Genomic DNA, 25,468 nt, shown 5'->3' on the forward strand with positions numbered 1-25,468 from the left:
GACCGGTTTCATGTGACTTAACTTCTCATTCTTGTAAGAGGTTGGAAAGAGAGTGGGAAGGTTAAAGCTTGGGTCATTTCGGTCTTCAGCTTCCCTGCAGATGAATTCTCGAAAAAAGAAGAAAGGGGGAAAGGCCACACAATGTTCTCTTTTGTATTTGCATCCTTGAGACAGCCACTTGTCCTGGAGATATATGGGCAGCTTCTCGACAATGGGCTGCACTCCCCTTGCTGTGTCAAGGTAAGCTAGCCCTGGTAAGTATCCATCTCTTTTAGCGACATCCAATTCTATCAGTAGGTCTGCCAGCTCTTGAAGTTTTTTACTGTCTCTGTTATGGATCTTGGGGAAGTTCTCCATTTTACTAAAAAGAGCTCTCTCTAATACTTCTGGAGATCCATATGTTTTGTTTAATCTCTCCCAAATTGTTTTAAGACCAAGGGAGGGTTGCCTGACATTTACCGACCTAATCCTACGTGCCTGCTCACTTGAATCCTTACCCAGCCATTTGATCAGCAAATCCATCTCTTCAGCTGCTGACAGCTGAAGGCTTTCAATTGTGTTGATGAAGGTCTCTCTCCAACCTTGGTAGTGTTCGGGTAGGTCATCAAACTTTGTCAATCCTGAGGACACCAGCTGATTTTTAGCAAGAAATTTGGCAAGATCAGCTGTTGTAGTGTTACGATTTGTGTTGTCTGAGGGTGATGGCTTTGTGGGAAGAGCACTGTGCTGATGGTCATAAATCCTCTGCTGTAGTAAATCTGTATGAAGCTCCTGTGTGTCCCTTTGTTGGTACATCGATCTTCTATTGATGATGTGCGCCTGGGTCTGCGCAGTGTTGTCGTGCTGGGGTGTGAGAATTGGACGTAAGGGGTAAATTTCCTTATCCTCTCTAGGTGCCTGTGGGTAATGATGCAAGGCATGGTGGGTGACATAGTCATGCGTTCTTTTTAGTGCAATCTCTTGAAGTGGCAAGAACTCAGGTTCTTCAATACGGTCCGAGCCATCCATATCTGCAGCTGCTCTCTCCAGCACTACAGCTTCTACATGGGCAACTTCAGCTTCTCGTTGTAGATTGATGAAGTCAATTCTGGCTTCCAGCTTGGCTTTCTCAGTTTTGAGTTCACTCTCCTTTTCTGTGAAGGTCAGCCTGGTTTTTGCCGCCTCTGCTTTAGCACGGGCCTTTGCTGCTTCTAAGTTGAGCTCGTCGATGAGCGTGAAGAGCTAGATTTTCTGGAGCGATGGTGAGACAGGCTCGTAACTGTTTCAACACCATCTTGTGAGCGTTTCACTTTGCCTTCATCTGGAGCATCTACTGACCTAGTAGTTTCCATGGCGATGAAGTGCAGTGTAGCTTGTCTATCCAAAAATCCTCCTTAAAGTCCCACGGTAGGTGGTCATCCTTTTACTGTCCTCACTAAAAGTTGTTTTAGTAAACCGTAGTTTTCATCAATACAGCCAGCTTGACAATATATTTCCCAGCACCGTATCCTCCAAGGAACAGACAGGTTGTTGTATTTGCAAGGTTTAATGGTGGAAAATATATGTAATATCTAGTACATCAGTATAAATGCTACTAACACAAACCAAAGAAATATGAATATAAGCATGTTAATATAACTGTAAATAGTAGCACACTTACGGATGAAGCCGATTTTGTGGACTTCAAGGCACAGGATTATACAGATTGAACGCTGAGATGCTCAGTCGTTAGCTGTGTCTCAATTCAGGGGCTGCATCCTTCGGAGGACCCAGCCTTCGCGGTCTATGTGGGCTGCGTCCTTTGAGGACCGCGTAGGCTAGACCGTGCGGTCTACGAAATGAGACGGCCTACGCCACAGAGGACTTCCTGTTTGCGTCAACAGCTGTTCCCACCCCGCCCCCCTCTTGCTGCTCCCGTCCCTAAAATCCCTGCTCAACAGGATTATAAATATATATACATATAAATACATTAAACTAAAACCTATTCAGTATATATACTGGAAAGGTTTTAGTTTAGTGTTTTTTATCATATATTCAATAATTAATTCATAGATCTTTTTCATAATATTTTTTTCTATATTATTAATCAGTTAATTAAATCAGTTGCTAATAACTAATTTTCAATCAGTTATAGTTCTTGTAATTAAATTAATTTATCAATAACTTTATTTCATTTCATTCACACATACATATATATATTGCAATCCTAAAGCAGAGGAAATTAACAATGCACACATGAGAAGGATCTACTGGTTGTCTTATTAGTGAAGGCTTTGTACAGGGTGAGAGCTAATGTAACTGTAACCTTAAGTACAGGATGGTCAAATGGAGATATTACAAATGGACTAATGTCTTAATTCAAGCTATGGTTGCTGAATGTTTGTCCATCGTTCTCTCCTCAGCTCCTGGTTCTCTGTAACAAAACAAGAACAGAATTAGCAAAATACTCAATTTCAGTGTATTCGTGTAGTTAATCTCAACGTTTGTAACGTTACCGGACTTAAAGTGATATTTCAGGTTCACAACCTGTCTACCTGAGCTCACGTTGGTCCGTTTATGTACATGATATAAAGTATAAATCATCTGTAAAATCATCACAAACTCAGTAAGATATTATTCAACCTCTGAGGTTTGAAAGTGAAGTTATTAAAAGTTACTTTACAAGGCTTACTACGGTCGGATGCAGCCAGCCGAGCTGCCGTTAATAGCGCACCGGCACGCAATGCATCTTGGGATATGGTGGGCCGCGAAGGATACATCTGATGTGTCCTCCAAATCTGGGACCAGAAGGCTGCATTCGTCGGCTGCATTGAAGGACTCTTCAACAAAAATGTGAAATGGGACAGCACTAGTCGCAGCGCTGTGACGCAACTGGTCTACGAATGCAGCCTCCGAAGGATGCAGCCCCTGAATTGAGATACAGCTAATGAGTAAATGGGCACACGGCACTTCTTGAACATCACTTCCTGTTACTCTGATTATTTACACTTCGCTCACTTCCTGTTCAGTGCAGCTATTCCCAATCGCCACTAGGTGTTGCTAAAGGACATATAAAATAACCAATACATTGAATACAATACAACCACAGTACTGAAACTGCTCTTGTTAAGGTTTTCAACATCCACTTAAACACAAACAATGGCAGAAGTTCAGTCTTAGTATTACTGGATCTCAGTGCTGCATTCGACACGGTCGACCATGACATACTACTAGAAAGACTAAACATCTGGGTGGGACTTTCTCGCACAGCACTTAACTGGTTTGAATCGTACTTGAAGGACCGAGAATACTTTGTGTCTGTAGCTAATTACACATCAGAGCTGACTAAAATGACATGTGGTGTTCCCCAAGGTTCAATACTGGGGCCTCTTCTGTTCAACATCTACATGCTTCCACTAGCTCAGATTATGGAAAACAACAAAGTGTGTTATCATAATTATACAGACGACACACAAATCTACATAACAATGTCACCAGGGAACTATAATCCCATAAAAGGGCTGGGTAACTGCATTGAACAAATCAACAACTGGATGTGCCAGAATTTTCTTCAATTCAACAAAGATAAAACAGAAGTAATTGTTTTTGGTACCAAGGACGAACGATTGAAAGTCAGCGCTTAGCTTCAATCACTGATGTTAAAAACCACAAACAAGCCAGAAATCTAGGTGTAGTTATGGATTCAGACCTCAACCTGAACATCCTCATCAAGACAATTACAAAATCAGCCTACTATCAACTGAAGAATATATCAAAGATTAGAGGACTTATGTCTCAACAGGTAAAACTTGTCCATGCATTTATCTTCAGCAGACTGGACTACTGTAACGGTGTGTTTACAGGTCTCTGTAACAAGTCAGTCAGAAAGCTGCAGCTGATTCAGAACGCTGCAGCTCAAGTCCTCACTAAGACCAGGAGGGTGGATCACATCACTCCAGTTCTGAGGTCTTTGCACTGGCTTCCTGTCCAGCAAAGAATTGACTTTAAAATCCTGCTGTTGGTTTATAAAGCACTGAATGGTTTAGGGCCAAAATACACCTCTGATCTGCTGCTACCTTATGAACCATCCCGACCCCTTAGGTCGTCTGGGACCGGTCTACTTTCTGTTCCTAGAGTCAGAACTAAACATGGAGAAGCAGCGTTCTGAGACCCTCAGCTCCTTTAAATCCAGACTGAAGACTTTTCTGTTTGTTGCCTTTAATTGAACCACATTCAAGTATATTAGTTAATTTCTGCATTTTACTACTGTATATTTATTTCTTACACTGCTTTCTGTTTCAATGACTGTTTTTCATGTTTCAATGAATGTTCTTAATTGTTTTTAAATCTCCTTTTATTTTGCCTTATCTTTTGATGCTTTTAATGGTTTCATGTGAAGCACTTTGAATTACCTTGTTGTTGGAATGTGCTATAAATAAACTTGCCTTGCCTTGTCTTTCACTAACACATTAGTAAAGTTATCACAATGTAAGCCTCTTACATATAAAGCATCCAAAGGACTGTTTGAATAGAGTTATTGTGAAAGGACAAAGATATTTTTGTTCAGCAGGCTGCTGCAGATCAAAGTTTAAGTACATTCAACTCCAACAACACAGAAATAGTTACTCTTAGTTGTAGTACTATAGTATTAATACTAGTCATACTTTTTACTAGTCATACTAGTCATACTTTTTTTGTTTTGTTGATTGAGGTCTTTGGTCGGTTTGTCTGGTAATGGTAAACACTGCGGTATCTTGGCTCTCTCAGCACACATTGACAGATGGCCTTTGTAATTGCATATGTGTGGTCCGTGACCCTCTGTTGGTGTTCAGAATGCCTTTCCGTTATCTGTTTCTGCTGGCAGTGAGGAAAAGAAAGGGATGAGGAAATGCAAGGAGTCAAAATGTCACGCAAAGTGTGACTGACCTCTCCTGCTGATGGCCTGTTCACAAGGAGTTCCCATCAAACCTAGATTGAACAAAATGATGCACTGCAAATAACCCACGGACCCATCTTGGCATCTCTGTGAAAGACCCGCTGTCTACACTCAGACACACTATGGGATCCTCCAAAATTGATTTGCTCTTAGTGGGTTTCTGTAAGAGGTCAATTTTGTGCACTTTAGCCATTTTCCCTTACAATAGTTTTTTTCTTCTTTGCTGATGCAAAAAGCGTTGGTGAACATGAATTAAAGGTGGTGATAACACTCAAAGAATGAATATACGGACGTATATTGAGCAGCTCATTTAATATTGTTGTTAGAGAACGTCTTTGGAAAAAAGAGGTCAGATCTGAAACAGAGGAAAGGGAAATGGAAAGCCATTAAACAGAAACCGCCATTAGTAATAGCAGAGTGCTTGTAGCTTCTCAGATCATGAGTTGGAGCCTGACTGTAGCCGAAGGCTGGCTCGAAGCGTCATGTCGGACATGCTGGATGTACGCCGACCCTTTTTATTCAGAGTTTGTTGTTTTAGCGGCTGCATTTGTACTGATTTGACACTGAGGTATGGCCTCAAAATAATGGCCAGTGACCTGAATGAATATTTAATGCCCTAAAAAGTAGCATTTTTTAAATTTGTATTGGGATTATAACAATCAAGATGAATTCTTTTTTCTTTAAAAAAATAAACCGACAACAGCTGCTGATTTTGACTGTGGCAGCTCAATATATGGTCTCTCTAACTTGAATGTTGAGCTGTCAACATTCAGTCTGTGTTTTCACTGGTTAAAGCATCTTATGCAAATAGCAGGAGTGCGTCATTAGATTTGAGTGGTCTCTGCTGAATTCTGAATGGGACATCTTGTACAGCAACAGAAGCACTTTACTCACCTAAATTATTAGCCTGTGCATCCAACATGCTTTTGCTTTTTCATACTAAGTTGAATACAATGTCTTCAAATCATTTCTAAAGCTGCTGCATAATTTGAAATAATGGAGTAAAGTAAAAAGGCCACATTTTGTCCGAGAATTGTTCCAAATATTGAGACATTTACTGACAATTATTTCGGCAATTCTTTCTCACATTAAATAACACATCATATATAAAACAAGTCTTGTTGAATATGTGATGTCACTAAAGGTGTTTAAAATTTTATTTAAAAAAAATAAAAAAAATAAAGGTATGCTGAGAAGTACAATGGAATTCTGCTCAAAATGTTCCTGGTTATGACCATATGGACTTTACTGTACCCTAACCCAGTAATGCACAGCCTGCGGTGTATGAATGTGTGTGAATGATTAGAGATTAGAGAGTTCTGATGGGCAGGTGCACCTTGCATGGTAGCCGCTGTCATCAGTGTACGAATGAATGAATGATGACATGTAGTGTTAAAGTGCTTTGAGTGGTCGGAAGACTAGAAAAGAGAAATACAAGTACAGTCCCTTTAGCCCTCAAAATACATTGTATCACATTGACAATTTCATCATATCCAACACAGGACTTTCATCCAAGATACCGCTGTTTGTGTCCCATGTGAAAACAAAAATAAATGTTGACGCCGCATGTGGCTCAGTGGTGGAGCAGGATCGTCCTTCAATCAGAGGATCAGCAGGTCGATCCCTGGCTCCGCTCGTTCATGTCCATGTGTCCTTGGGCAAGACACTTAACCCCAAACTGCTCCTGTAGTTGTGCCTATGTTGTATGCATGTTAGATAGTCCTGATCGGCAAGGTGGCACCTTGCAAGGACACATCGACATGGACTAGCAGATCCGGGCATCGAACCGACAATCTTCTGATGATTATATAACAGGAAGACTGTCTTACAAACTGGCCTACCGAAGGTCGAATAAAAGATGCTATCAATTTGCATTATGGGAAGTGTAGGACCCAGGGTTTCTAGACCTAATATCTTGGCCTCTGCTACATCAACTTTACCACCCCCCAAAGTCCCTCAATCCATTTAGCTTCCTTCAAAGTAAATCAAAATCATTTTCAACAACATGTTTGTGTTGCATTTTATAAATATGATTCTCTCTGTTCGAGCTCCCTGACACTAAAGGTCTTTGGCTGTAGCCTCTCAGCTGCTTGAATGAAACAAACAGTCAAATGCCAGCTAATAACACAGTAAATGTTATATTTGACATATATTAAATTGCATCAAAAAATCCTTTCATGGTAAGATGAGAATAGTAGCAGTATTACGTTGGTCTCAAACTGTGGCAGTAAGAAGGATATCTTACATGGGCTACCAGGCAGATGTTGACGTGCTGGTTACTATGGAAAGCGTCTGCTCATTGACTCTTGTCCTCAGTGAAATAAAGCGTTCTCAGATCCACTCTAAAAGCAGTAGAAGCCTTGTATTAGTGGAGTCCACACTGCAGCAGACATAATGTGTTTCTGCACACTGCTTTTGATACATTTTCATCGCAATTCATTATGATCCGGGATGAACCCTAAGGAAAATACTGATATCTACATGATATCTTTATGTAAGTCTACACAAATGTCTCACATTACTCACTCATATTGCTGTCATTATCTGCTCCAACCTTCATGTGGTACTGACAGTAATACAGGCAGTGAAAAACCCACATTAATGAATCTACATCTAGACTTGATAATCAATGGTAGATAATAATAGATCATTTACCAATGTGATGTGTTGTTATATGTTTGAGTAATGCTATTGGTTTTCTATTGGTACTTCAAACTTGACTGTAATAATGATGATAATGACTGTAATGAAACTGAGTCTAGTACTCTCTCTTGGTACAGTGTGCTACCATAAGAACATGTATTTGTGTGTTTTAATGTGCGTTGGCCGATGTCCCATCAAGTCAAGGTCGATTGCTCGGTTCAATATGTCAATCTCAGTCAGCGGGCAGCTCTGATAGTTGTGTGTTTTTCTTTCTATTGTACATGGATGTAAAGTAATTTGGATTGAAATACTTGATAAATGTTTCTGTAGCAGCACACCGTGTCCTGCAGTGATTCAGTTCACATTTACATGGCCCTTTGTTCACGCTGCAGGTCTGTGGATAAAATATGAAGCATGCTCAAACTGAGATGATGCTTTTCTCTCCCAATTCTAAAGGAAACTATTTGTCAATAATATGTGAGGTATGATGCTGCTCTGTGCCATGACCGGTTTCTAAAGCTATGACAAAAGAGACGCAGGTTGAATTTAAATAAATCACTCATTTATTTTACAAAGGCATAAGTGAGATGATGCTGAGTTGCATAAATCGAACAAAAGTACACAGGAGGGAAGAGCTCCGACCGGCTCCTCTAGCTCTCCATTACGGATGTGTGTGTGCTTGGGCAGCAGCTTTGTTTGTGTGGTATTCTGATTTTTGGTGACGTTTCAGGTTGGCAAACATTACATAACAAAGCTTTCTCTGTTCATCTGAAAAAGAAGTTCACACAACAGAACGTGAACTTTTTTTGGAGGCACCATGTCTTCGTTAGAAATGGTGTAGGATACATTTATTTTCTCTTTTACACCTTTAAAGGTGAGGTTTCTTTAATTCTGTCTCATTTTGTTTGGTTTCTTTTGTTCCTCCAAAGCTTTTTCTTTCTTTCTTTCACTGTTGCCCTTATGTCTGCCACTCTGACGCACACAACGTTGTGCCCTCTCCCCCAGTGTTAAAGCTTTGATCCTCTACCCTAATCCAACTGGGCACTGCTCCTGATGTGTGAGGTTGTCTTGAATCTGTTGGAGCGCTTGGTTTGGTGCGGCAGGTCTCCCTGCTAATGCAAATATGGTAGAATAGTTGTCATGTAAGAATGCAGTTGCAAAGAGGTATGAATGATAATAACTATTCTGATTTAAAGAGCTGTGCTTTGTCTCTGCCTTACTCTCTGCCACTCAGGTGGGATTATTCCCCTTTACTCAGATACACAGGTAGATTGTTTTATCATTCTTTAGGGGACATTTTAAATGCCACTGCTGTAAACATAAGCTACTCTTATGAATATAAATGCACCATGTTGTACCTGTTTTCAAGGCTTAAGCTGTCAGCTGTATACTGTATATAATTTTTTATTTTTGTAACAATTTGGTTTGTGCATAGCAACCATTGCTAATAGTTATATCTTCCTATCAGTGTTGTTTCATTTTCTCACTGTTGCTTTTAATTCATAGATATGCATAGATATTTAAAATCCAGATATTACATACAAATATCACATCTCTATTTTCCATTTAATTCCCCTTTTCCACTAAACTTAAACAATGGTCCCTGGAAATATGGACTTTGTGCAAGTGTTTTTGGAGAAGAAGAGAATGCTAATGCAGGCAGCTGACCTCCTTTACAGGGCCAAGGGTGTTTTGACGAGATCAGCCTCCTCCCCGCTGAGTTCTCCTCCCCACCATACAGACCATTCTCTCATACACACAAATCTCATCGGCACACATACACACCAGGCAGAAAGTTGCGTTTCCTCCCACACACAAACATTATTTGAGTGTGACCCTGGGGACTCCAGGACCCTTCGCTCCAGATGGCCAAAGCCTCCTCCTGGCCTAACAGCCTATCACAATCCTCCACAGTTAGTGGGATCCTGCCACCCTGGACTAACCAACCTTGACACGCCAGGCTCTCAGAAGCAGACACGTAAAAATAAAAACACTATACCAAATGGAACTTAAAGGAATACACAAGTTACTTTTCATATTCTTTGATCCTAGCATATTATATGTTCCCTTTACTGCTGCTCTCATCTGTTTCACAATAAGCACATGTGTTGACACATGTATAATCATATCTTTATAAGGTTGAATTTAGATGAAATAATGAATATAACTGGACATACGTTCTGAACAAATACTAAAATATGTAGTTTTGGCAGAGAAATGTTAAAGTAAATGTTCTGCCCTTCACTACTTGATGTCTACTTGATGCAGAGATAGACCAGCTAGCTTTGGTTGTTCTTCTCTAATGCTGCCCAAATAATTTGGCTTTGCCGGTAAATGTCAAATATTTCAACCTTTCCACAGCAGGCTCTATTGGTGTCAGACCCATTTTACATTTTAATGATTAGCACACTCTCCTGATTGAAAAGCTGCCCTTAGATCAGCCACTGAAGTCTCAAATTACCATTCATCAAAAGATCACTTGCAAGGCAAAAGACGGTTGTTTTTTTGTTAATCCCCAGGTGTTCCCTGAATGCCATGTTTTTAGATAAAATGTTGAGAATAGTCTGGAAGAAGATGGTGTACAACAAAAAGTTATTACAGACTGTCCCCATGACAACTTTTAGGAATTTAGTGTTAGTAATATCTTTAACTGACCGACTCATTTATGCCTCGTTATCCACAGAGGCATAGCATTAGCACGAGCAGTATAATTGTAGATCTGATACAGCCACTGTCTAAAAATCCAGTATCCAGATCAAAAACTGGAATGGTTCTGTGAAATTTCAACAGAGTGAAAGTTATGCAGAAGATGTGCACACTGTAAATTGTTATCGATCGCACCCATCTGCTGATGTGATTGCAAACAGAAAGCTCGCTTAAAGGACACACCAGGACAGCATAAGCCAGGGAGAGGCCCTTGGAAGAGAGAAGAACACACGTCATCTTCCCCACCCTGTAGTTTATCATTGTCCAGCTGTGTGGTGTCATCTTTCCTGGCAATTAGCCTGCAGCACTCCTTCTCTTTAGTGATAGAAGGGCAGCTGTGTTATTACTGGAGGTTGGTCTCGAATAAGCTGGCAACACACACACTGTGATGTGGGAGGATCAGGCCTCTATCTGGTCTTCCTCGTGGCTCTGTTGCAGAATTATTTGAATGCGAAGCAAGTCAACCAATTGATTAGAGTGGTTTGAATTGAAGCCGAGAAGTAAAACGCAGAACGTCTGGGTTCAGAGGTGATAGATGGGAGACAGGATGAGGAGGGTCATGCATGGGACAGGAGTGTTAATGTGGCTCATTATAGGGTGTGATGCCACCGCCTGGCATATTAATGAAACACATCTTTAACTCCTGATATTTGTCAGTGTACTGATCTTTGCTCTCTCCAGGCCTGTTGTATTGTCTATTTCCATCTCTAATCATATGACCTACACACGAAGCCTTAAGCTTGACCAATAGTGTTATGCTAAGTGGTTACAGCATAGATTCAGTGGCTATGTGCATAGACAATGTGACTGTGGCTAAGTGGAGAGCAGGGCTGTCCTTCAATCAGAGGATCGGTGGTTCGAGCTCCAGCTCCACTAGTCGCATGTCGATGTGTCCTTGAACAAGACACTTAACCACAAAGTTGCTCCCGTAGCTGTGCCTACGGTGTGTAGATAGATACTGAATTGTAAATGACTGTAATGTAACAATGTCTTTACAGCTTGGGGCTACAGCACTAACGGAGATACCAGGTGGGGAACACAAGAACTGTGACTTTTACAAGTTGCTGACACTGGTTGATGGTGAAGACATCATTGAGGAAGTTGAAGAAGGCTCTATTATCTTCTCCATTTCACTGACACTGTACATCTCCACTGTAAACCTTCTGCTCACCACCATCACTCTGTCGCAGTGAATGAAAGAACATAAACATCTCTTTTTCAGTAATGAGACAAGGAAAAAAGAATTTACCTGGACGTAGCTCCAGTGACAGACTAAGCAATCTCGGATGGGCTATTGGTCTGACAACTTATAAGCCTCTGGTGGTAAATGGGCTGTATTTCTGGGGTTCCAGTGTAGCCAGCGGATATCGGGGTTAAGACTTCCTTTTCCGTGCGCTGCTTGTTGATTACAGTCCGATTAGCATCTTCACATGTGAGACTGGAGTTGAGAGATGGTGTGTACGACCGCATTGTTTCACAAGTAGCTCATTCAAAACCAATTTCATACCTGCATTCAACCAAAGCCTGCTCTAATGCTAGAAGTCACTTCTACTCAGAATACAAACTAAAACCTGAACGCTTCCGATGCCAAAATCTTGAATCTGTTAATAGAGATTACAGTAATGTTACACACATGGCCCACTGTTACTCTATATCACAAAGCGAAGTGAAGCTGTTGACATGGGGAATACAATTAAAGCAGGACACAGCCTGGTCACGTAGGGTACATGTCTGGATGCATACATCTCTCCATCACACAGTTGCTGCAGATTTGTCGGCTGCACATCAATGATGTGACTCTCTGGTTCCACCACATCCCAGAAAATTGAGATCTGGTGACCATTTGATTACAGTGAACTCATTGTCATGTTCAAGAAACCAGTTAGAGATGATTTGAGCTTCACGATGAGGCGCGTTATCCATCTGGAAGTAGCCAACAGATGACGGGTACACTGTGGTCACATGCTCAATTGCTACTAAGGGGCCCAAAGTGTGCCAAGAAAATATCCCTCGCACCATGACACCATCACCACCAGCCTGACCCATTGATACAAGGTAGGATGGATCCATGCTTTCATGTTGTTTACACCAAATTTTGACTCTACCATCTGAATGTCACAGCAGAAATCAAGACGTTTTGTCCAAGTTTGAAGAGCCTGTGCCAGTTGTAGCTTTAGTTTCCTGTTGTTAGCTGACAGGAGTGCCCCCGCCATGGTCTTTTGTTGCTGTAGCACATCTGCTTCAAGGTTCCACGTGTTGTGCGCTGCTCTTCTGCATAACTTGGTTGTAACAAGGGTTCATTTCAGTTACTGTTGCCTTTCTATCCACTCAAACCAGTCTTACTTTTCTCCTCAGACCTTTGCCATCAACAAGGCATTTTGGCCCAGAGAAGTGCAGCTCACGTGATGTTTTCTCTTTTATGGACCGTTCTCTGTAAATCCTGTGGTTGTGTGTTAAAGGTCCAGTAGATCAACAGGCAATCCAACAACCATGCTACGTACAAAGTCCTTCCCCATTCTGATGTTTGGTTTGAACTTCACCATGTCTACATGCCTAAATGCATTGAGTTGCTTTCAAGTAATTGGCTAATTCAATATCTGCATTAACGAGCAGTTAAATAGGTATAACTAGTAAAGTTAGTGTATAATATTCATTCTGTTTATACCTATACATTACTCTGACCTTTATTGCATTTTGCACTTGTGGTTCAGATGCTAAAATGTGCAATGACAACAAAGTTGAATCTAATCTAATGTAATGCATCAGGATACACCAACATATATAGCAAGGTATAAGGGAAATGTTATAGATTAACTTTGAATCAGTAAAAAACATTATTTTTGGTAAACATTTGATATTTCAGTAGGTTTAGCAATGCTGTTAATTGTTGGCTTTATGATGATGAGTGGCTGCAGGCGTAGGTATAGTGAGAGCAGAACATTACCTACTCCCTTCCACGCTCACCTCTGGACACTGGGAGCTACCGACAGCCTCTTAACAGGTTTCGATTGGTCCTGAAGATGTAGTTTCCATGTGGAAAGCGGTGGCCCCTCCTCCCTTTCTGTCTCTTAAGCTCTCTCTCCCTTCGTCTCTCTCTTTCTCCCTCCCTCCCCTTGCTCTTGTGGCTGACAGAGACCTGACTTTGCTATGTAGACGCTCCCCCTCCCACAGCATCATGCTGTCTTTTCTCCCTCCCTCTCTTTTTTGCTCTTGTCTGTGCGTTACAGTCCGCTGATAAGAAGCATTCAGTCCAGATGGGCAGCAGCTAGAGCCGTTGGGCTGTCATCGCAGACCAAAGAATTCATCATTATTTCACCTGCCGCTATGTTTGCCTCTATTTGGTATGCCAAGAAGCTAGGAAAACGACTTGTGCAGAACAGCCGGAAAGCTAAAATGCTGAAAGACAAGGTAGGCTCACCGCTCTGCTTGCTTTACTTATTTACTGTGGGTTGACAAAATAGATACAGAATACAATTTCATGGCAGATCTGTGTGACAGACACAAACACAACTTTTGCTATAGTCAATATAATGTCATGGTTTTTAATTTGAGCCAAGGTGTACGTACGATTGAGGTACTGGATCAGCAGGTGCTACTTCAATTCACCTGTTGATTAATAGTGTTGTTGACGTCTGTGTAAGCGGTTTGACTTTGGAGGTAAATTAGTTGACTTTGCTCAATTGCGTCCTTTCTGCTTCATTTGAGGGGAGAATGAGCAGTGAGGGACACGGACCCCGCTGCCTGGAAAGCCAAATCTTGTATTTTGACCCTGCCCATAAGCACAAAGCAACTCAGAAGCTCGCTCTTTCTCAACTCATTCAGACACAGCAGATTCGCCTGTTTTCTTCATCAACATCTTTTAAGTCATCTGCCTTTACAGCAAAGTTTTGTCACTGCGGACGCTGATCTCACTGGCAAATTCTCCTGCGGGACTCTGCTAGATGAACCTGACTGCAACATTACTATACCTGCAGAACATTATGGCATTCTTGACTCCCTGTGGATTTTTATTTTTTTTTTACAATGATGTTGTTTACGCTCATCTTTCAAAGAGTATGATGTGGAAATAAATACAACGTAAAATTATGTAAAATCATTTTTAGTATTAATGGTCAGTCCAGAGTACTACTAGACAAGTTTTCTTGAAATCCACTTTAAATATTTATCTGACCCCCAAACTTCCAATGGGCAACACTATCAGGTATGGCAGTGGGTCTCAAATGGGGGTACGTCTACCCCTGGGGGTACGTGAGGTTTTTAAAAAATATATTTAAAATTAGCATCCATTCAAAAATCCAAAGCCCTGGAGGCCTCTTATGCGGTAAGAAACCATTCACTATAGCCGAAGACCTGGTCCTTCCAGCCGCTGTTGTGCTGGCTGAGACCATGTTGGACACAAACGCAGCGGAGAAATTAAAGACTGTGTCTTTGTCAAATGACTCTGTGTACCTTTATAATAATAGTAAAAATAAGATAAACATAAGATAAGAATGGGAACATTGTCGAGCAAGTTGTGGGAAAACTTAGCGACTCTTTTTCACTCTAGCTGGATGAATCCACAGATGTCAGTGGAAATGCACAACTTGTTGCTTTTGTGAGATTCATCGATACTGATGACATTTATGAGCACATACTATTCTGCAAAACTTTGGAGGGGAAAACAACAGGAGGACATTTTTGATGTTGACAACACCTTCATCTGTGAAAACGGCATGAGCTGGAAATCCTGCAGCAGCATCTGCACGGACGCAGCAGCATCAATGACGGGCAGCGCGAGAGGACTTATAGCGCGCATTAAAAATGAAAACCCCGACGTGAAGTGGACTCACTGTGTCATACACCGGGAGGCATTGGCGTCCAAGAAAATGAGCCCCGTGTTACATGACGTTTTGAACGACAGCATCAAAGTGATCAACTTCATAAAGTCAAGGCCACGTAATGCACGCCTGTTCGCGGCCTCTGTGAAAACATGGGAGCTGAACACACAGAAGCTGCTGCTGCACACAGAAGTGCGCTGGGTCTCTTGAGCGAGAATACTCAACCGGCTGTTGGAATTACGATCTGAAGTACACACCTTTCTGATGGAGCATAGATCTCCCCATGCCACCTTGTCCCAGGACACAGACTGGCTTGCAAAGCTGTGCTATCTGGCAGATATATTCAGCAAACTGAACAAACTGAATATGTCTCTGCAGGGCAAGGACACCAGCATTTTAAACCTGTATGACCAGGTGGGTGGCTTCCTGAAGAAAGCAGCGCTGTGGGGAAGGGCCTGTGCACAGGGGGATCTCACCTGCTTTCCTCAGGTGGATGATTTTCTCTCTAGTGAGGATGTGGACAGAGCTCCAGTCAAGTCGGTCATAGTGGGACATTTGACCAACTTGATTCAAGATTTTCACTCCTACTTTCCTGACATGGAGGAGAAATCTGCACAGCTGGATTGGGTGAGAAACCCATTTCTCTCCCAAGATGAAGTTGCCACATCCACACTCACACAGTGTTGGGTGTGTGTGAAGCAGGAGCACCCTGACCTGGGACAGAAAGCTTTGGAGCAGCTACTACCCTTTGCCTCCACATATTTATGTGAGGCCTCCTTCTCTGCAATGACTGTGATCAAAACAAAGCAAAGTGCCTGGAGAAGAGCTTGATCACAGCAGTTGCCTCCCTGCCACCAAGACAGACAAAGATCCTCAGTGAAGCACAAGTGTCTCACTAAAATGTAAATACGAAAGCACTCAGTTCAATGCAACAATGCAATCTTCAGTGTTGACAGTTTAATAAATCAGACACTAATGGCACAGTGCTGTGTATTACATCTTATTTTCAACCAAAAATGCTTTGCGCTGGTTCGGGGTACTTGGCTGAAAAAATATTTCACAGGGGGTACATCACTGAAAAAAGGTTGAGAACCACTGAGGTATGGTGTACACAAACATCACGGTTTGGTTCATTCCCCAGTTTAAAAGTCACGGTTCGGTGTGAGTTTGGTACAACAGGAAATAAATGAGTATATGTTTCCTTTCATTCCAGCTAGGCACTGAGGTAACATTTTTCCCACTGGCAACTTTGGTGAACTATTTTCATGATAAAAATAAGGAACCCATCAAACACTTGAGTATCATAATGTACGAACATTCGACAAATACTTTCCCAAAAGGCAGCAGCTCACAACAGGCTATAAAACTGAAAAACATGTATTATGCTATTAAATTTGAAACAACATAAATATAGAATAATACAAAATAAAACTTGTGCATAAGGAGTGTTACAATTCGTGCTCCCTTGGCAATATTTAAATATTCAAAGCACCGAAACATTTACCATCCAAATGATCGGCACATCTGGATGATGCCGTTGAATGTGTGTTAGCATGTTGGATGGGATGCCATTCACATCCCCGAAATCGTTGCATCAACACCAACACACCGTGCTCGTCTTATACTCAGCTCTCTCTCTGTTGCTGTTGCAGCTGACCAGAAACAAGCAGGAGGGTCTTCCAGCTCCACCGTTTCATTCGCGTCGGAGTGTGACTGACTGGTCAATCAGCCTATTGTGCTATCTTCAGCGTATATTGCTGATGGTGTACAGCTTTCTTTGGTTGGGAACTTTGGTTTTGCATTACGTGCATCAATCTACACTGTGTGTACTGCATGCAGCTACGTGCACTGTACCGTGTACCCTGTACCATAACGGTTCTGCACAAACTTTAACTGCCTTGCCATCATGGATGTAAAGGAGACTGGATACAGAGTTGGAGGCGGGGCTCCGTTCATTCCTATGAAAGCTGCTCAGTGGCAAATGAAGCAAATGGTTCAACTGTTGAGTATAAAATTACCCAGATCTTCCGGCAATCTTCCACATCCATAGTACCATAGAGAAATTTTTCAGGGAAACAACTGCCTACCAGTGGTGGGCCGTCAGGGCCAGCTAAGCCTTCTCTGCTGGCCTAAACAGAATCACAAAGTTATAGCTATATTATAATTTAATAATTTTTCACAAATACACCACATGTATTATTTTTTTCCCATTATCTTATTTTCTCATTGCACAGCTACTGTCTTCCTCTGTTGCTCTGCTTCCAGCACAGCTTGTTTTAAGTAGAGCTTTTATCCAATCAGATTTCACCTCTGTGTCTCTAGGTAAGGAGAGAGGCCCGAGGCCCTCTAGGTAGACTTTGCAGTTTAAGTGAATGGGGACGATATTGTTGATTGTCATAGTCTTCAACCAATCAGATCTTTAGTTTGACATGTTGGGCGTATTCTTTGACGTGCCAGAGGCACCGAGGTAGCCTGCTAAGTACGTCAGCATTAACGTGCGCCGTGATTGGTCAGTGGGCCAGTGCGTGACAAATGTGAAATTTAAGGAAGCTGGCATAAGTTAGTTTGAGTAGTAAGAGTTCAAATTGAAAGATATGGAAGAAATTATAAAAATGTTAGGGTTTATTTATTTGTATGAACGGTGTTCCTGGCTGAGAGCGTTGCACATTTTATGGCTGGGAATGTGTTTCATTTTAACTGAGCGAGTGTTTTCTTAACAAAGCGGCAACTTAATGGCAAAGAAAGATAATTGAAGGGCTGTTTCTAAAATTGGACCTCAGATATCAGGGCATGTCATGGTCAGTGAGTTGAACAAAGTGCTAGTGAGATAGGAATGACTCAGCGGCTGACATGAAGCAAAGCACGGCTTTTACCTGACACGATCAGGTTATGCAGTATGATGTATCATGTTTTAAATGAAAACACAGATACTGTGTGTTTAAAGCTGTTTCTGAAGAGCCTTTTCTCTCTGCCCTTTTTTCTCTGTCTCCTTCTATACGAGGATCAACTGTCCAACAAATGTTTTTTTATAGTGAAACCGATTGTTGTCTGACAGTGTGACAGTTGTCAGTGTCTGTATATATCCTTATATCTGTTATGAGCACAGCAGTCTTTTCCTTCCTCTCTGTCATTTTGTCACAGGGAGAGTGAGAGCCGTTGAGGGCTACCTGGCTCTCCACTTCAAACAGTAGTTCACTCTCCAAACACCCCAAATTAATCTGTCTCTACAGTTGTCCACAGCAAACTCTGTTTTATTTCAAAGGATTTAGCCGGGATCACAGCAACCCCCACAGCTGTTGAATGGCAGTCTGCTGTCAGAGATATCGTAATTACAAACTGAGCCCACATAGATAAGCTAACAAAGTAGGGGAGGGGTTTGTATCGTACTGGAGTTGCAGAGATGTAATTCATTTAAAAATACAATTTTCACTGCAGGAAGTCCTTGAAGGTCCCACAAGTCAGAAGTGACACTTGCAAAAATCCCAAGTCTTAATGTATGATGGAGGCACCATACATGTATGCAGCTGCATTAGCTGAGTGAAGAGAGGAGAGCTGCCGCATCCGAACACTACAGTATGCTTCTTCTTTGAGCAGGCTAAGGCAGGTGTCGTCATCTGCTGAGAAAGGCTCTTTGTGAGAGATGGCCTGTGCAGCACAGCGACATCTGATCTATGAATACAGGGTTGGAATGCTTGTAGTCTGGGTTTTACTGTTGTGGCAGTGTAAGTCTGATTTGAAGCAGCTGTAGCTCAGTGGGTCAAACTTCATGAATGTACTTGTACAGTATGTATCGATGATTGAAATTTGGTTTCACAATGAATGGTATGGGTCATGTTTGAATAGTGTCCACTGTCAGCATCACCTGACTGACACCAAGAGCTTCTTCAAACACACCCACCCATCGCCATTAAACCACCCTTACTAGTCTTTGTCAGCATTGGGTCCAGCTAAAAAGCAGCAACGCATCCGGCCATTTCAAAATGGATTCACAGTAAACTGAACTCACAGAACCTAAAAGAAAGTTTTCTTAAATATCAACCAGTGGTGGCCCGTCAGGACCAGCAAGGCCTTCTCTGCTGGCCTAAACAGAATCACAAAGTTATAGCTATTTTATAATTTAATATTTTTTCTGAAATGCAGTGGCGACTGGCCAATAGAGGGCCATGGGGCCTGGCCCCACCTTGAGCGCCCCTCCTTGAGCCGCAAAAAAATAATTATACAAATTGTCAATATTTGTGTTTTTGAAATATGGAATGTACCCAGTAATATTTGTAAAATATGATATCTGCGCAAAATATATGCTCTTCCTGTACGTCCGCCTGTGTGCACGTCTCAGCAGCTTGGGGCCATCGAGAATTGGCCCAAAAGAGGCGGGTCCATGAAGCAGTTTAGCCAATTGCCGATTAAAGATATAAATGAGTGACATGCAATTTAGCCAATCAGCATCCTCAACTTGACTTGAATTAGTTTGGCCCCAGGCTGCGCGTTCTCCTCAGGACTAGTCTCTACTCCTCCAAGACCCGTTTGAGAGGAGAACTTTGGTGGAGATTCTGCAGGCCAAAGAGCTGATCCCGGATCAGCCTGACCCCACAATCAGACAGCAGACTAGCAGGAAAGGGAAGCAGTACATGCAAAGCTTCTCTAGTAGCTGTACACCAGACAGGTTTGGCTAGCTGGATGCAGTCATGCTAATAACTTATTTAGCTTTTTAAAACGGGGACAGATCCAGCATGGACAGTTAGGGAGTGAGGGATGAGGAAGTAAGGAAACATGAGAACACCAGGACACACATGGAGAACTCTGTCAAGCTACATATTAGGCAAAGTGAACATCTTCTTGTACAGTTGTCCTCAGTCTCATCTGCTTAACTTGGTCATGGAGGCAGCAACATTTAATTGAGATGGTAAATTAACAGTGAAAACTCATCATAGCTTAATTTAACATCAGTATTCATAATTACACTTCATGTTTACTTCTCCTGATCTTTACCTCCTATAACAAGGTCCATAGGGGCATCTCAATAAATAAACATGTTCGATTATATTATATTATATAGATATATGTATGTGTGTGTTTTATATTATACTGAATATTATATGATATATATTATACTGCATTCCCTGTGAGGGTGACTAAAATAAGATGTCCTGATGTGTTTATCAAAGTGTTATTTACTGCTTATTTCGTGTTGGAATAAATGTTAAATATTTAACTGCAAAGTAGTAATGCGTGTTTGATACTTACATTTTTTTGCATTAAATCATACTGGGATGTTTGCTGAAACTGATATGATGGCCCTACCTAGAACATGTTCCACCAGCCGCCACTGACTACATGTATTATAATTTATAAAAATATTTTTCCCATTATCTTATCATCTCATTGCACAGCTACTGTCTTCCTCAGTTGCTCTGCTTCCAGTGCAGCTTGTTTTAAGTAGAGCTATTATCCAATCAGATTTCACCACTGTGTCTCTAGGTAAGAAGAGGGGCCCGAGGCCTACAGACTCACATGTGCATCCATGTGCAGTTTAAGTGAATGGGGACGATATTGTTGATTGTCATAGTGTTCAACCAATCAGATCTTTAGTTTGACATGTTGGGCGTATTCTTTGACGTGCCAGAGCCTGCTAGCTGGCCTACAACTATGTCAGCACTATGTGCAGCTCTGCAGTGAGGTGCAGCGTGTGCTGTGATTGGTCAGTGGGCGAGCACGTGACTATCGTGAAACGAAACTTAAGGAAGCCGGCAAAGCTTAGTCGGAGTAGTAAGAGTTCAAATTGAAAGATATGGAAGAAATTATGACATTTTTGCTTGGTGTAGATTATTTATTTTTTACCTAGCTTTGTTTTTTTAACACTCAATGGCTGAAGGAGGAGAAACGGATTTGTGAGTTGGGATTAAACTCTTTGTTAACAAAGAAAGGAGGATGGAGTTTGTCTTTAAGTGAGCAGCATTTGTTTTTTTACATCTAATATCTGAATGGTCCTTGAGTGTGTAGCAGAATGTGTGTTGCTGCTGTTGTTTTCCCGTTAAGCTAGTTTAGCGTAGCCTCCCAGAACACTTGCGGTGCGCCTCAGCTGTTTTTTGTTTTTGTTTTTTTTGTTCCGGGTTCAGAGTTCACAGCCCGTTGTCTCCTACGTGAGCGCAGAAAACATTATATTTCCTACAATTTAAGCTTCTGCATTTTCCAAATGCACTAGTATTATTCAAACGTATTGTTTGGTTCGTAAGCCTCTAACTGAACGGTTTAATACGAATACGTGATGTTACACCCCTAGAAACAAATAATAACCATAGCTGTGGCACCATCATGAGGTTATTAGGAGATGGTTCAGCTGCAGGACAGCATAGCCTGAAGCAGTGAAGGCCCAGGTATACAATGCACGGGCCGCCGCTAGTGCAGGGCGGTATGACCAAAAATGTGTATCACGGTCTTTTGTAAGATTCTGGCGGTTTCACAGTATATCACGGTATTTATTTTTTTCCACGTTAAGGCATTAATTAATTAACGCCGAAAACTAACACAAGAACCGGCCGGCCAGTGAGCGGTGAACAGCTGTCTGTGTGACGTGTCTTCCGTCACTTCCTGTTTCCTTCACTTCCTCTTTCCTTCACCTACATTCCCCTGGGTCCTAAGTCCCTCCATGTACAGCTTCTCATCACCCTCTATGTACCAACGTACATTTATAACAAATACCACACATATTACACGGTGATCAGCGTTGCATATGTGTCTGACCAAAATACCCAAAAAAGCATCCGAGGACCGTAATCGCATACACTCTTCGTATTCCAACAAATGTTTTCCGCTGAGGTGATGGAGTAAATTGCTAGTGTTGCCACCAGAGGCAATAACAGCGGCTCGACAAACTTTACACTATATCGTCCTTTGATCTATGTCAGATTTTTTAAAACCAAAAAACCTCCAAACAGCAGACACAGCTCCTCTCTTGAGCACAAATTGTATTGGTGCATCTCCGGTCTCTCTTTGTTCCTCCTGCATCGCTCTTTTCTGTTCTTTAATGTAGCGACGGAGCTTCTTCTAGCTGTTAGCAGACTGTTTTGCTAGCGGGCTAGCAAAACAGTTATATGTACAATTATTAGTGTTACAAATTGTTTATGTGTCACAAACTGTTGTGTCGTGGTGTTTTGCCCTGTTAAAGAGCGTTAGTTGTGGGTTATTAATTGTTGTTATAAAGTTATAACCATGACTAGGGGTCCCTCTCAATACACTTAAGATAACTAGCTCCGACTGAATCGCTCATAGCAGTGAACAATTTATTTTGCTGCCTGTTGAAGAGCGACAGCAGTTGTTTCAGCTGTGACGGTGTGTGAAAAATTCATATCATACGAGAAATTAAAACCGGTATACCGGTTGAACCGGTATTACCGCCCAGCACAAGCCGCCACTGATATCAACTGTTGATATCAGTGGCGGCTAGTGCTGGGCGGTAATGCCGTGTTCACACCAAAACGCGGCGTGAATTTTTCACGCGAGTAGATTACATACAAAGTCAATGCACAGACGCAAATAGACGCGAGTGCCGCGGCGTGAATAACGCAAAATACGCGAATTCGCCTCATTTGCGTGAGTTGAAATGGTCAAACAGGTGATGGACAGCTGAGTACTAAATGAATACATTTATTTGTTATTCTCATAATTTGTGTTTTTATCTAAAAAAAATTGGCTTGGTTTTTGTCTGTTTCATATAAAGATCCAACCATTCTAGAGACTCTTTTTCCACATATCTCTTCTCTCCTTCTGCCTCTCTCTTCCATTTCCATTCTCATGGATTAACTTGCTCTATTCCAAATCTCTCTCTGGCCCTCTTTTACTCTCCTGTGGTTACTCTTATGACATCCCGCTGGCAAAGCAGCCATTTGCTGCGTGGGAACCAAACCAGCTCCTTTCGATAATGGATGTGCACTCCAGTAGCTTGATAGCCAAGTGGGGTTTTGAGAGGGCTGATGTCAAGCATCTGGAGACCAAAGTGACATAGAAACGTGGCAATTTGTGAGGGGGTTTTCTGTTTGACTCTCTCTTATATTTTTAAGCCTGTCAACATGTCTGCTCCGAGCAGAGCACTGTTTTTACTTTCTGCTTACCCTCTACCTTGTTTTATTCCTACCTGTAAGTATTTATCAATGTCATGCCAGGCGCATCCTGCAGTCATCCGGCGCTGACGCAGAGAGTGTTGCTGCTTCCAGGCAGCTCGAGCCTGAGGTCTGAGTTGTTCTAACCTCCACACATCCTCCTGCTGCCTGATCCAGCGGAAGACAGGCAGGGAGACAACGAGGGAGACACACGAGAGACCGGTTTGTGGGAGGAAGACGGTTATACGCTGCGAGGGAGACAAGAGGTCATTGACAAATGAGCAAATGAAAGAGACGGAGAACGCAGAGTGAGAGGAGGAAGATTAGGAGGAGACAGACAGGTAGATGAAGCCGCTCGTCTCTCTCTTTTCTGGCTGCACCTCTTCCCTCTGATTGCTCCAATCACAAAAGAGTGAGACAAAAGGTTAAAGCCGCTCTATTCTGAGAATTTTCAATTAGCCTCAAGCCAGTGTTCAGTATTGTATTTTGATTTATCTCCCACTGCAGAGACTATGTTGTTGTTTCTATTTGTTTTCTGCTCATTATGGTGTATGTTGGTTTGTGGCATGGGCCTCTGTTGCTCCACCTCTTCTCCTGACGTGCTCCATTGATCTGTCTCTAATCTAGTTTTGGCTTCCTGACAGAGCTGACTCCCCTCAGGCATTAATTATGCCTCCATGTGATTTATATCAGTGGGCTCCAGCACCCAGCACTTTACCCTGTCTAATCCAATCAGATCCACGTCTGTGGCCCAGCCACTGCAGCTCTCACCCAATCAGATATATTGAGTATGTGTCGCAAGTGTTTCCCCTTTGCTTACACTCCCCTAGAGTGAACTGTCCTCGACAGCTTCACTACATCCATTGTTCTAAAGTCCACCACTCTGTGTCACACCAAAACACAGCTGTGCAGTGGGCAGATGTGTCCGGGGCAGAGCCTCCAATTCACATAAACTCTTTCTCATGGATGAGAAGTTGATTTTGAACACGGTTTAAGATGGTATCTAGAGGTACAGCTCATCCATTGATTATTTTACTTCTGAAGATGTGGGCAATTTTTTCTTCATTGGGATATCTTTACTAAAACAGGATGCGCGGCTGGTAGTGGAAGCTGTCTGACCTGCATGGTGACCTCTGTCAGTCAGGGTACATACAAAACCAGGTTCCAGATGAGCTCTGTGGGGAAGCGACGGTGGGACAGCATGTTGAGTAACTCGTCCCTGGGCTACACTTTCCACGGCGGAAGTGTTCCAAACCTCCTGTCCCCTCCACGCTCCGAGGGCCTGGGGACCCTCAAGAAAAGACTGTCCATGGAAATCCTGCGAGGCTGGGCCCCGGACCTTGGGAGCCTGAGTATGGGGCTCAATCTCAATTTGAGCCCAGTGAAATGGCCCTCGCTAGTTACCGTCTGCAAGTGGAAACAGACCCTGACAGAGAAGCTGAAGAAGAGACACAGTGGCACTGAGGATGAATCACAGGTTAGAGAGCTTGCACGGGCCAGAAGCTTGGAGACTGGTCGACACCCCTGTGTTTTTAGAATGTTAAAGCCTTTATTGTACATTTCTTCATACCTGCAAACTTGTTGCTTTTCGGCAATATTCACCGTTTTGAATCAAAATATGTCATACACGTGAATCGTGTAGATCCGTAGAGGGTTTTTTTTGTTTGGGGGGGGTCAACTGGCCAGCCAGCGTTTCTCAGATTGGAGTGAGACGAGGAGAAAACGTGATGTCGTGATCTTCGCAATAAAACATCTCTGATGTGACGAGTCTTGGCCAATCAGCGATAAAAGATGTCTACAGCGTCTTCATTTCCCTCCGTTAAAGTTTAAGTTATGTTATGTTCCGTTACCGTTCATACTTGCTGGGTTAAGTTAACATCCACTGCATGCGGAACTTTGTCGGCTGTTAATGTTCGTCATCACGATTTAGGAGGAAAAAAAGTAACGTGATGAAACATTCGTTCCCGCGGTCACTCAATGTTAAACCAGAACACCGACGGATCTGGTTGCAGGTTGTTTTTTTTAACTCAAAGTAGAATGAGGCGATTTCATAATAACTTGAAACATGAGGCCCAGATACTGATGAGATGATGAGGTCAAAAAGCTTCAGGGAGAGGAGGCTGGTTGTGTAGCGCAGCTTGACGCAGGGCTGAGCTGTGAGTGGAGGTGGGCCTGGATAAAGGTGGAGGTGGGCCTGGATAAAGGTGGAGCTGGGCCTGGATAAAGGTGGAGGTCTAAACAGACGTGAGTACAGCTTTCTGCTGTCACAGTATTTTAAGTTCATTGATAAGGCAGGCTATGCTAAATGCAGC

General features: G+C 42.3%; 1 protein-coding gene across 20 annotated transcripts in view; it reads left to right on the forward strand.

Moving 5' to 3' along the window:
- dlg2 (discs, large homolog 2 (Drosophila)) overlaps window positions 1–25,468 on the forward strand; it is a 191,857-nt gene that overhangs the window by 92,340 nt on the left and 74,049 nt on the right. Inside the window, exon 1 of one of the 20 annotated variants that reach the window (XM_031877493.1) lies at window positions 11,163–13,651. The exons of the other annotated variants lie outside the window; for them this stretch is intronic. Coding sequence (XP_031733353.1) covers window positions 13,568–13,651 — 84 coding nt within the window. The 5' untranslated portion in view covers window positions 11,163–13,567. Of the gene's footprint in view, window positions 1–11,162; window positions 13,652–25,468 lie in introns of those variants that run through there. 20 annotated transcript variants of the gene reach the window in all.

The sequence above is a fragment of the Anarrhichthys ocellatus genome, unplaced genomic scaffold (genome assembly GCF_004355925.1).
Source record: "Anarrhichthys ocellatus isolate YVR2014 unplaced genomic scaffold, GSC_Weel_1.0 scaffold138, whole genome shotgun sequence".
In the NCBI taxonomy this organism is placed as follows: Eukaryota; Metazoa; Chordata; class Actinopteri; order Perciformes; family Anarhichadidae; genus Anarrhichthys; species Anarrhichthys ocellatus.